This window comes from Gossypium raimondii, chromosome 5 (genome assembly GCF_025698545.1).
Source record: "Gossypium raimondii isolate GPD5lz chromosome 5, ASM2569854v1, whole genome shotgun sequence".
NCBI lineage: Eukaryota > Viridiplantae > Streptophyta > Magnoliopsida > Malvales > Malvaceae > Gossypium > Gossypium raimondii.
Genome location: NC_068569.1, coordinates 39,440,028 through 39,453,951, shown reverse-complemented (window position 1 = coordinate 39,453,951; position 13,924 = coordinate 39,440,028). Strand labels below are relative to the sequence as shown.

At 33.1% G+C, this 13,924-nt stretch overlaps 1 protein-coding gene across 1 annotated transcript; it reads right to left on the bottom strand.

Moving 5' to 3' along the window:
* Window positions 1-1,278: 1,278 nt before the first annotated feature.
* Window positions 1,279-3,465, bottom strand: LOC128041063 (uncharacterized). Its single transcript, XM_052630369.1, has 2 exons — window positions 3,219-3,465; window positions 1,279-1,622 (listed from the first exon to the last, which is right to left on the bottom strand). Exons 1-2 carry the CDS (start codon window positions 3,463-3,465, stop codon window positions 1,279-1,281), a joined length of 591 nt encoding a protein of 196 aa, XP_052486329.1.
* Between the last annotated feature and the right edge of the window lie 10,459 nt (window positions 3,466-13,924).

The following is a 13,924-nucleotide window of genomic DNA, read 5'->3' as shown; positions in this document are numbered from 1 at the left end:
TTGTGGTCCCAAAACCACTGTTCGATCATCACTGAAAATTGGGTTGTTATATCTCTCCCCTCTATAGGAAATTTCATCCTCTAAATTGTTACCTAAGAATAGATTTGGATACTGTAGTTTCATCAATTCCATGGTTTCATGTATGGTTTCTTCTGTTCCATGACGTTGCCACAAGACTATTTATTTTGCAGTTCTTTAACTTCCCAAGCCAAAATTTTCACTGGTTCCTCAAAATACGTAAAATCTGGCTGCAATTCAATCTCTCTATGAGTAATTCCATGTGAAGGATCAGGTCTGTACTTTCTCAACATTGAAACATGGAACACATTATGAAGTTTCTCGAGTTTAGAGGGAAAAGCTAATTTGTACGCTACATGGCCGTTTATTTTAATAATCTTGTACGGTACGATAATCTTGGGCTCAACTTTCGTTTCCTGCCAAAATGTAGAACTTTCTTCCACGAAGAAACTTTTAGAAATACTTGATCACCAACAACAAATTCTATATCTTTTCTTTTCAGGTCCGCGTACGATTTTTAACGATTAGATGTAGCTTTCAAGCAATCTCGAATTATTTGAACTTTTTCTTCAGTTTCTTGGATCAAATCAATTCCCATCATTTTGGATTCGCACAATTCAAACCAATACAACGGTGTTTTACACTTTCTTCTGTAAAGAGTTTCAAGCAATGGCATTTTTATACTAGATGGATAAATGTTATTATAAGTGAATTAAGATAACGGTAGGTACTTTTCCCAGTTACCTTAAAACTCGAGTATACAACATCATCACATATCTTCCAAAATCTGTATCACTCATTTTATTGCCCGTCTGCCTAAGGATGAAACGTTGTACTGAAATTGAGTTTAGTGCCCAAAGCCTCGTGAAATTTATTCCAAAATATCGATGTAAACCTCGAATCACGATAAAAAATAATAGATATCAGAACCTTTTGCAGCCTTACAATCTCTGGCACATATAATTTCGATAAATTTTCAAGTGAGAAATCTAGTCTGACTAGAATAAAATGTGCTGACTTAGTCAATCTATCAACAATCACCCATATCAAATATTTATTTTTCGGAGTTATAGGCAAACTGGATATAAAATCCATTGTGAGTCGCTTCCACTTCCACTTAGGAATCATGACAGGTTGTAGTAAACCCGAAAGTACCTGATGCTCTGCTTTTACCTGCTGACAAATCAAACAAGTACCTACGAACTCACAAATTTCATGTCTCATGCCTGAACAACATCTGTTTCAAATCACAGTACATCTTCATGCTACCAGGACAAATAGAATATGTACTACTGTGAGCTTTAGAAAAATATCACGTTTCAAATCTAAATCATTCGGAATGCAAATCCGATCACGATAACATAATGTAACATCATCATTAACACTATACTCAGTAATCAAATTATTCTGAACCAATTGTCGTTTCATTATCAATTTCGGATCGTTGTTTTCTAACTCTCGAATTTGCTGCAGAAACAGGGGTTTAGTTCTCAATTCTACTAGTATCGAACCATCTTCATTCAGAACTAAATGAGCGTTCAACGCTCGAAGTTTAAACAATGATGACTTTCGACTGAGAGCATCCACAACCATATTAGCCTTTCCTAGATGATAATCAATAAATCAAATTTAGTTATTTCTGAGTCATTAAATACTTTAAAATTTTGTGATTCGGAAACACGTGACATTTCTCTCCGTATAAATAATATCTTCAAATCTTCAAAGCGAATACAATTGCAGCAAATTCAAGATCATGAGTAGGAAGTTTCTTTCATGTGGCTTTAACTGTCGTGAAGCAGAAGCTATCACTTTCCTTGCCTCCATCAATACACAACCCAAATCATTGAGAGACGCATCACTATAAACAATATATGCTACCCCAGATTCAAGTTGAGGCAACATTGGAGCTTCTGTCAACATGCTTTTCAGCTGATCAAAACTCTGTTGGCACTTATCAGACCAAACAAACTTGACATTTTTCTATAGTAACCTGGTCATCGGTGAAGCAATGATCGAGAAAATTTAACAAAATGATAGTATTAGCTTGCTAAACCCAGTAAACTTCGCACCTCAAAAACATTTTTTAGAGTTGTCCAATTCACCACAGCAAAAACTTTACTTGGATCAACTCAAATCCTGTCAGCTGATACCATGTAACCCAAAAATCCAACCTCACGAAGCCAGAATTCATATTTACCAAAGTTTGCATACAATTATTTTTCTCTCAAAGTTTGTAACACAATTCTGAAGTGTTGAGCATGCTTCGATTCTGTCTTGGAATAGATCAATATATCATCGATAAACACAACGAAAAATCTATCCAAATGAGGCTGAAAAACCCGATTCATTAAATCTATAAAAGCAACAAGAGCATTTTTTAATCCAAATGGCTTAACTAGAAACTCATAGTGACCGTAATGAGTTCTGAAAGTAGTCTTTGACACATCACAGTCTTTAACCCGCAACAGGTAATACCCAGATTCGAGATCTATCTTCGAGAAAACTGTGGCACCTTTTAATTGGTCAAACAAATCATCAATACGTTTCAAGGGGTACTTATTCTTTATTGTAACTTTATTCAACTGTCTCTAGTCTATACACAATCTTAAAAAGCTGTCTTGCTTTTTCACAAATAGCACATGTACACCCTAGGGAGATATGCTCGATCGAATAAACCCTATGTCTAACAACTCTCGCAATTGTGCTTTCAACTCTTTTAATTCAGCTTGTGCCATACGATATGGTGATATTGATATCGATGCAATTCCAGAAACCAGATCAATCACAAATTCAACTTCTCAGTCAGAAGGCAAACCCGATAACTCTTTAGGATATACATCATAAACTCAATAACAATTAGTAACTATTCTAACTTCGATTCTGAATCTTTGGTATAAAGGATGTATACTAGAAACGCTTTACTACCTTTACGTATCAATCTCAGTGCGAAAATAACTAAAATGATTCTATCAATACTATTTGGCCAGTCTGATTAAATTGAAATCATTTCTCCCGTCTGACATTTCAAATTAATCTGTTTCTGTCTACAATTTACTATAGCACATGTAATTATAGCCAATCCATACCCATAATAACATCAAGTTCCCAAAATGGTAGTAACATCAAATCAATAGAGGATTCACAGCCTCTAACTTTTAGTGAACATTTACGACAAACTAAGTTAACTATCACACTCTGACCTGGTGGTTTAGTAACTTGAATATCATATTCAGTTAATTCAATAGGTAGTTTCTTTTCCGTTACTAATGTAGTGCAAATACAAGAATGAGTTGACCTAGGGTCAATCAGTGCGTACACAGTAACATCAAAGAGATAGAATGTACCAGTAATCACATTAACTGCAGCAGCTTCCTCTTTTGCTCGGATGGCATATGTGTGAGCATGTGCTCTAGTATCTGACCGAACAATAGTGTCTTTTGCTCCCATATGAGTAGTCCTAGCAATACTGTTCTGGCCTGGGCGTCTACCTTTCTAAGATGTAGACATTTGCTTTTCAATATGTTCTTCATTTTCCTTTAACTATTTTGGACAATTTCGAAGGAAATGATCAGTCGATCAACATCTATAACATGCTCCAAACTTAGCTCTACACTCGCTAGGATGAAGTTTTTCACAATGTTTACAACTGGGCTTTGGAGTGTTCTGTACACTTCCCACCCTATCAATTGGTTTTGTAGGAGATTTAAAATCATGCTGAATCGATTTATTTATGTTCGGATGCTCAGTCACTGAAGTAGCTCAATTAAATTCCTCTCTAGTCTTCTTTGTTAGTGGTACAAAAAATGACTTGGAAGAACTTCCCTTATTAAACTCTCGATTCCGTCTATCCCTTTGTATCTTACGGTTGTACACTTCTTCCATTTTCTGAGAATGACCAGATAAAACAACAAATTCTCAGATTTCATTTGCTCTGATCATCATTCTAATTCCATCATTTGGGCCATCTTCAAACTGGATACACATCTCTTCTTCAGTAGCCACAATTTCTCAGGCATATTTACTAAGATACACAAACTTTCTCTTGTACTTAGCCACTGACTTATTTCCTCATCGTAACTTAAGAACTTCCCTTTTTTCTTGTCCAGATATCGTTTTCTGACATACTTCTTTATAAACTCGATCTGAAAGAAATCCTAGGAAATTTTCTCTCTCAGTACCACAACTACCAATGTAGTCCACCAACTGTATGCTTCCTCTTTTAACAATGAAATGTCACATCAAAGAAAAATTTATGGGAGAGCAAACCATTTATTCAAAAACTCGCAAGATTTTTTTGAAGCCAATACTCAGTTTTAACCAAATCATCTTCCGATCTACCTCGAAATTCTTCAACACCATATTTCCTAAGCTTCTCTATCAGAATATGTCGACTAGATTTAGTGACATGAGGAGGTGGAGCTGCAACAGGAGGTATACTAGGGGGTGGAGGTCGTTGAGCCAAAGTATTCATTTGCATAAACTCATTGAACCATAACTTCATAAACTTGAAAAACATGTTTTTAAGTTCATGTTCAAGTACTTTTGGAATCAGAATATTACTACTCGTCCCTTGATCTGAGGTCGGTATATTACTATTATCCTCATCATTGTTAGCACGTTTACATCCGTCTGACATCTTTACAATCTAAAACAAAAACACATGTTAGATCAGATCAACATGTCACACTATCACAAGTTTATATGACAGGCAATTCTAGACATTTCACACTATACATTCAGTCTGAGAATCGACTAAATCGTAGCTCTGATACCATTAAATGTAACACCCTAACCCGTCTCGGTCGCCAAACTAGGGTTACAAAGTATTACAAAATAATCAGATCCATTTGAACATTTTATCTAGGGTTACAAAGTATTACAAAATAATCAGATCCATTTGAAATTTTATCAATCAATATAATAATCACATTACGAACAATTCATCTCATGCACAACGTCCCTAAATCTAACCCTTGACGCTCTAAAAATATCCTAGAAACAATTTGGGACCAACTTGAAACAGTTTGGAAAGTTTAGTAAAAATATGCAAAATTTGCAAAAAAGGGGTCACACGGCCATGTGGTCAAGCCGTGTAACAATCGAACTAGGGACACACATCGTGTCCCAACCTTCGTCCTCACCCATGTAACTCTCTAAGTAGGGTCACATGGTCGTGTCACACACCTATGTGCCAGGCCGTGTAATTCACTGACTTGCACCCTAAAGAACTCATTAGGTGACACACGGCCGTGTCGCCGGGCCGTGTGTCTCACAGGGTTGAGTCACACACCTGTGTCTCAGGTTGTGTGAACCCCAAATGGATTTTAAACAACAAATTTACCATTTCAAGCTAAAAAGAACTTTTCAAAGTGACATTAAACATGCTAAAAACATGCTAAATCAACAATCCTAAGTGCCTAACCAATGTATCCTCATTGATACCACAAGTATATACAATTTTACTACAAAAAGAACTATCATTCAGAGTATGTTAAATCACACCATGTAACATTCAACCAATATGCCAAACTTAGGCACCTCAATCACAACATTCCATTAACTTGTTTAATATTAAAGTACAATTTTAAGTACAACATTTCATATAGATGTTAAATTATAAACTATACAAACTTACCTGGACTGAATTGTAGTAGTTGCATAGTTTAGGGACTAATCTGCAATTTTTCCATTTCTACGTATATCAACAGGGTATTTATCTAAAATGTAAAATTTCTCAATTATTAGATTACATTTCAGCTTACAATTCACATTACATTTTATACCCTATTATTTATCAAATTTACATAATTACACTTAACTTTTACAATTGTTGTAATTTAGTCCCTTAACCCAAAAATCATCAAAGTAACCATTTTTGTCATGTCAAGATTCTAGCCGAATATACTAGACCCTTAAACAGTCCCTTCCAAACATCAAATTTTCTATCAAACCCTAAAATTTTGACGTTTTCACAATTTAATCCTTAAATCAAAATCTAAAAAAAACTCTTCACAAAATCACCAAACAACATAATCAAATATTAAAATACATAGTTATCATAAAAAAACATTCAATATTCATCAATGGAAACTTATAAAATTTTTAACAGATTCAAAAACAAAGGTACGGGCTAGTTGGGCCTAATTGCAATGATCTCAAAAATATAAAAATTACAAGAATGCGTAAAGAAATCACTCACATGCAAGAGATTGAACTTGGAAAATTCTCCTAGTGTAAGCAACCATGAATATTCAGTTATGGAAGAAATAAAATGACGAAGAAGACTTATTTCTTTAATTAATTTTGTTTTGATTTTGTTTTAATTAAAATATTGCCATTAAAAGTTTAATATTTTTATCATTTTGAATACTAATGTCGTCCAAACATGTTAAGTAGAGGTAAATTACCATATAGGTCCTTTCTCATTTAATTTTCAAGCTATTTAAATCATCCAAATTCTTTAATAACTAAGTTTTACGCCTTTTACTATTTAGTCCTTTTCTTTAATTAACTATCTAATCGTTAAAATTTCTTAACCAAATTTTAATACTACTCTAATAACTCTATAAATATTCTAAAAATAATATTTACAAGTCGACACAAAAAAAATTTTGTGGTCCTGAAACCACTTTTCTGTCATCACTGAAAATTGGGTTGTTACAACTCTTCCCTCCATAAGAAATTTTGTTCTCTAAATTGTTACCTGAGAATAGATTTGGATACTGTAGTTTCACCAATTCCACATTTTCCTACATAGCTTCTTCTATTCCATGAGGTTGCCAGAAGACTTTTACTAATGGTACCTATTTATTCTATAGTTTTTTAACTTTGTGAGCCAAAATTTTCATGGTTTCTCAGAATACATCAAATCTAGCTGCAATTCAATCTCTCTATGAGGAATCACATGTGAAGGGTCAGATCCATATCGTCTCAGCATTGAAATGTGGAACACATTATGAATTTTCTCGAGTTCAGAGGACAAAGCTAATTTGTAGGCTACAGGGTCATTTGGTACGACACGATAAATCTCGAGCTCAACTTTCTTTTCCTACCAAAACAGAGCACTTTCTTCCACGGAAAAACTTTTAGAAATACTTGATCGCCAACAGAAAATTCTATATATTTTCTTTTCAGGTCCGCGTACGATTTCTGACGATCAGATGCAACTTTCAAACAATCTCGAATAATTCAAAATTCGTCTTCAGTTTCTTCGATCAAATCAATTCACACCATTTTGGATTCGCTCAATTCAGACCAATACAACGGTGTTTTACACTTTCCTCCGTAAAGAGCTTCAAATGGTGCCATTTTTATACTGGATTGATAAATGTTATTATAAGTGAATTCAGATAACAGTAGGTACTTTTCCCATCTACCTTCAAACTCGAGTATACAATATAGTCGCTTATCTTTCAAAATATGTATCACTTATTCTGATTGCCCGTTTGCCTGAGAATGAAATGCTGTACTAAAATTTAGTTTTGTGCCCAAAGCCTCGTGAAGCTTATTCCAAAATATCGATGTAAACCTCGCATCACGATAAAAAATAATTGATATTGAAACCTTATGCAACCTTACAATCTCTGACAGATATAATTTTGATAATTTTTTTAGTGAGAAATCTGTTCTGACTGGAATAAAGTGTGCCAACTTACTCAATCTATCAACAATCACCCATATCAAATATTTCTTTTCCGGAGTTATAGGCAAACTAGATATCAAATCCATCGTACTCGCTCCCACTTCCACTTAGGAATTGTAACACCCCTAACCCGTATTCGTTGCCAGATTAGGGTAACGAGGCATTACCGAACAAAACAAAGTTCATCATGATCATTTATAACATGATTAAAATAAATAACAAGAGGACAAACAAAACTCTATTCAGTTCAACAGCCTTTTCGACCTATTCTGACTGATTTAGTTCAGCAGCCTTTTAGATTTTTTTTGAGTGATGCCCTCTTCCATTCTGCTCAATGCTTCTTTTACTGTGGGGTTCCTAAGGTGGCCGACCAAAGAATTGGCTTGATAAAGCTTTTGCGGCTAAAGGATGGAACGAAAATGGGCGGCTATGTAAGGAAAGGAAAAGGGAAATGGAATGTAGAGAAAGTGCTAAATGAGAGAAGAGAAGTGGGTGTTGAGGGATGATTTAAGAAGTGATAGGTGCATGGTATTTATAGGTGAAGGTAAAGGGTAGAGTTCGCTAAAAATAGCATTTGAATTCCTTCTTTTTCTATCACACATGGCCGGCCATATTTCAATGAGAAGTGGATGACTAAGTCTCCTCATTTTGAATTCAAACCAAGGCTATTAATAGCCATAGAGTAGATAGTTTCAACAACAAAGTAGTTCGGTTGATATCTGATTATTTTCCAACTGTAAGAACCCCAATGAGTGCTTTTAGCCTACCACCTACTTGTGCCAAAACTAGGCTTTATACCCTATTGTTGGACAGTTTATTAGTCTAATAATGTAGCAGACATGTCCATCTCTTAGCACCTCTTTTACTGGGTCAAACTATCAACCTCATGACCCAAATTGCATGGTCTTGTCGTCCACATAAACTAATTTGTGCTTGTTCGTGTTTCATTCATATTAATCACATCTTAAATAGTCCTCCTACATAGTGAAAAATCACATATTAATAAATTAAGATGAAATAATATAATATAAGTACAAAAATTATGTAATTAAGCACAATTTCACATACTTTATAAATTCATGCCCAATATTACTAATTAAGTAAAATTCACTTATTTTATTAATAATTACTCAAGACAAACATAATTATTAAGTAAAAAGCTGGTAAAAATACATAGAAAGACCTTATATAATTTTGAGTTTACAAAAACTATCATTGTCGGGAAATCCAGGGTGGTAGTATGTACTTGTATAGTGTCATCATTGCTGGGTAACCTGGGGTGATGAATCCGTGTATCCATTCTGAGTCTGTGTTTGGTTAATAGGGTTATAAATATACAAATTGATTGAATGATGAATAAAGTGAAATGTAATTGAAATGTGATATATATATATATATAACAACCTGTAAAAGAATTGAAAATGAGCACTGGAGGCTGAATGCTATGAAAGAGTTGTTAGCCCGTAAATGGTTGGAAAACATATATGGAATTGAATACAAGGTTGCAAATGTTGATGTTGACAAAAAACATAATTAATTACTTGAATGAAATGAATGGTTGGTGTCAAATTGGTTTGTATATAGAGTAATTTAATGTGTTTAAAATGACTATATGTATGCTTACGTCTTATTGGAGATAATTGAAATTAAATTGCTTAAGGATTATCTAAGTATTGAATATAAGTTGAATGTGTGCATATGTTTTTAGCTTATTTTATTTATTTTGGATATATATTTTCAACTAGGCGTATATGCTCAATGTATGGTTGTTTTCTTCATGCGCAGGTATAGTTGACTCCTGAGAGTTCGAGAAGTAGATCCATCATCTAGAAATGATCCCCGACTCAATAAAGTTTGATATATATTTTTGTTAATAGTGTGGTATGTGCGTAGTTGAGTCACTTTTGTTTTAAAACTATATCTATGCAGACTTTTGAATTGAATTGGGAATATGAAATTGTTCCATGTATGCAATGTGTAGGTGAACTATTTAATTGGTTTGACATGTGCTAAAATATGGTAATGTAAATATTATGGAAGAATAAGTATTTACATTTATATATGTGGATTTAGATGAAATGCATTAGGTAAAATTGATAATCTTAGTTCATTATAGGTTTGAATGTATAAGTTTGAATGAATTGCATTGCTTGTTTGAGTTTTTAATGGTAAGGCATTAGCCTAGTTTGCTTAAGGTTTTGATGTGTTTAGATTGGTGTTGGAATGTTTCTTATAATAGCTGACCATTAGGGTGAAAATGTGTGTGATGATTGTAATATTGCAGGATTTGGGCCACATAGAAATTGCAAAAACAGTATATGACGTTGTTACTTCAAATGTATGTTATCATAATGAGATCAACACCCCAAGCCATGACACGACAAGAAACCCCATCACCGTTATTAGGCCAAGTAAGTATGTCACGTCGAGACATCAATCCTATAATTTGAATCATTTATAATTTGATCTTAATTTTATCTCAGGTTAACATTAAAGCTTTCAAAAGCTCATATAAGACTTGAGAATAGCTAATTATTTTATCATAGGCATATATTACTTGTATTTTAATATTAACTTGTATACATTATATTTAAAATGATCGTAATTACTTCGACAACAAATGTGACATATTATAACTTGGACCTGATGATCAAGTCAAGTATGGGGTGCTACATTTAGTGATTTAGAGCTATAGGTTTAGCCAATCCTTAGACTAAATCAAGCTCAAAATTAAATCTAGAGGCACATGTCAAAGTTGAGTCGAGTTTGACTTAGGATTTGGATGCTAATTGAAATTTCTTCTATTTTATAGTTGAAAATGTCATAAGAATTGAGAAATGATACTAAGAATGATATTTATAGCACTGGTCACTCTACTAGGAGTGAGAATAGGTTTGGAGTCAAGAATTTTTCAATATAGAGTATGGAGTAAAAGTGAATGGCGTCAAAATGAGTAGCTCAACTCAAAGCATTTCATCAGTTCGAGCTAATAATCTCCTGAACAAAGGCTATGAAACATTTCTAGCCTATATTATTAACTCAAACTTGAATGAAAGTCATATAACTAATATACATACTTTGTGTGATTTTCCTAACGTGTTTCATGATGAATTGTCGAGATTTCCTCCTAATCGAGAAGGTGACTTTGCGATCGAAGTTTTTCTTGCTACAACTCTTGTATTAGTTGCTCCATGTCAGATGGCGTCGACAGATTTGAAAGAGTTGAAAGTCCAATTGCAAGATTTACTAGATTGTAATTTAGTGCTTTCCATTGAAGAATAGCTTCAATCTTTTTAGGATCAAATCAAATCCCTTCAGCTGAAATTATGTGCCCCAAGAATACCACTTCCAACAACCAGAACTTGCATTTACTAAGTTTTTTGTAAATTTTTTTTCTCTTGTAACACTTGTGATACAATTTCTCAAATGTTTATCGTGCTCAACTTCTAAATTTGAATATATTAGGATATCAACAATAAACATAACCATGAATTGATCCAAATAAGGTTGGAAAATGCAGTTTATGGGATCCATGAACGTTGCAGGACCATTTGTTAGCCTGAATGGCATCACCGAAAATTCATAATGATCGTACCATGTATGAAACACTGTTTTTGGTACGTCACTATTCTTCACCTTCAACTGATAATATCTCGACCTCAAATATGTTAACATAAAGACGAAAGCACCCTTTATGAGAAAATATGTCAACATGTGTGAGCAACTCTGATCATTGTTAGCTTGTGTGAACACTATAGTCCCGTGTATCCAACTTCAATTTACTACGGTTCTCTTAGGCAAGAAAATGATAACTTAACATAAATGAAATAGTTGAAATGATTGAATATGATTTAAATTTCATATGTTTTCAAATTGAATATGAATTGGATGATATATGATGCTATATTGGATTGTCATATTTATATAAATAAGTGATGTTTTAAGTTTTTTTTTATATTAGAAAACTAACATGTTGGTTGAATTGTTTTAATCTATATCAAAGTTTAAGGATGCCAAAGGATGTCATGTTATGTACCAATATGTTTTAAATGTTAATTTGTTGAAATGTGAAGGTAAGTTAAGTAAATTTCATATAGATTTACTAAGCATTCAATATGCTTAATCTGTTGCCTCCCTTTTTCCTTGTAGATTACTGACTTGCAAAACATGTCAAGCAGATCAATGAGAAGCTCACACTGTCCTGTTATTAATTTGATAGTCTTTTAATTGTTTTGAAGCTTGATTTTGTGGCATGTATATATGTGTTATGTAATTATTGAACCTTGAAAGTTGGTATAATTTGAAACCTTATAAATGCTTGAATTTGGTAAGGTTAATACTTGGTTGAATTGGTGTGTTTTTTATGAATGTATATGAGTAATTTCTAGTGATTAAAATGGCATGTTTGAACATGGATTGAATTGATTGGAAGATGATATTAAATTGTTAGATAGTTGAATAAATTATTTACAACGTGAATAAGTTGAAATGGGATGTTTTTATTTTGGATTGAATCAAACCAAATTGGTAAATTGATGTGTATTGTGAATAGGTTGTTTGGAAGTATTGAATTTGAACCAAGTGACATTTTACCAAAAATAGGGGCTCAATGGAATATTTTTAGTATTGCGATACCGCGCCTTGGATATCTCGATATCAATCCCAAATTATTTTGTAAACTTTGTAATTTGGTCCTTAGGTTGGAAAGACTAGCTACTGCCTTTGAAATCATGATATCAAGCCCTAGATATTGTGATACCCACTTGATATATTTTGTTGTTTAGATACTTTTTGGTATCATGATACCAAGCCCTGGACATTGTGATACCCTCTTTTTATATTTTAAAAATTTTTAGTTTAGTCTTATTCCATGGTCGGGTTAACAAAAGAGCTGTCGTAAGCTTGATTAAGACTAGGAAATGATTGTATATCATGATGTGAAGGTCTTTATAATATGAATGCATATATGAATGATGTTTTTGTTGTATATTTGATCGTAGTTGCTCTGAAAACACATGTGGCATCCTGTAACTTGGACCTGACGGTCGAGTCAAGCAAAATGTGTTATATTTAGTGGTATCAAAGCTATGGTTTAGTCAATTATATGACTTAAATGTAGAATGTATTGAGTCTAGAAGTACATGCCCACAATAGCCTCTGATAGTGTGATGCCTTCTGATCTAAATTGACTCTGTTTTCTTATAGATAAACCATGTCGGTCTAACCAAATCATGCCATATCATACGAAATTGATAGTAACATTCCTACTTCTGATCAGGGAGCTACTAATAGTGTACTATAACACTGAGTTTGTGCAAGTGTAGATAGCCATTATTAAGTAATAAATAAGTAAAAGAGTTATCGTCTTCATAGGGACAATATATGTTAATCAGTATTTTGCAGAAATAATGTTTTATAATTTGGTGATAAAACATAATAATTTTGAGTGCTTGTAAGTAAAAATAAATAACTAGATGCAAAATTATCCTGAATGGAAATTAAGATAACTATGATGAAAAATGGACAAGATGGATTTAGTAGCAAATTAACAAGATTTAATGACAATAACATGACATGAATAAGCTAGAATAATTACAACAACTGACTTGGTTCATTTTCATCTTGTTCACAATGTTTCGAAAAATGTTCCATCGCAACTCGATTTTTCATAAACTTTTTGAAACCAATATTAAGTCCTTTTGGAATCTTTCACTTAGAAAAACATGCATACTACCATAATCATATTTAACTAAGGGTTTCTTAGAATTTATGTGAAGTAATAAAGATAGATTAGGTTTGAAACAATTTAATCTCACAAATCTAAAAGTTATGCAAGGTAACAAAGCTCTCTCTCATTATTACGAACGTTTAATTTAATCGGGCTAGGATCTAAATTAAGCATGAACCTTTTAATTATTGTGTTCATTAATCATCATCTGGCTAGGATTGATCAACTAATTGCATTCAATCACATTTTAATGAATGAAATACATGCATGATTGATTGAGGCACATAACATCATGAACATAAATCAAATGAATTTCATCAAATTAAAGTAATCATTCTTGCTAAATAAAATTAAGCTATCATCGTTAATGAAAAACTACAAAGCAAATTTCAAACATGTTGAACAATAATAAAGATTAAGGAAGAAAAAACTATGAAATAATTTCAGCAATCCTCCAGAAATTGATCGTGGTGGCTTCTTTCGATCCTCGTAATTGCTCCTTTGTAAGATGCTCGTCAAAGTGGCAACCCAAAAGA

Bases quoted from the DNA above. Each gene is read 5' to 3' on its own strand.
- LOC128041063 (XM_052630369.1), bottom strand. From the start codon at position 3,465: ATGGGAGCAAAAGACACTATTGTTCGGTCAGATACTAGAGCACATGCT. The intron at 1,623-3,218 runs GTCAGAGTGTGA...ATTATCATCTAG, and splicing joins TCAAGTTACTAAACCACCAG to GAAAGGCTAATATGGTTGTG.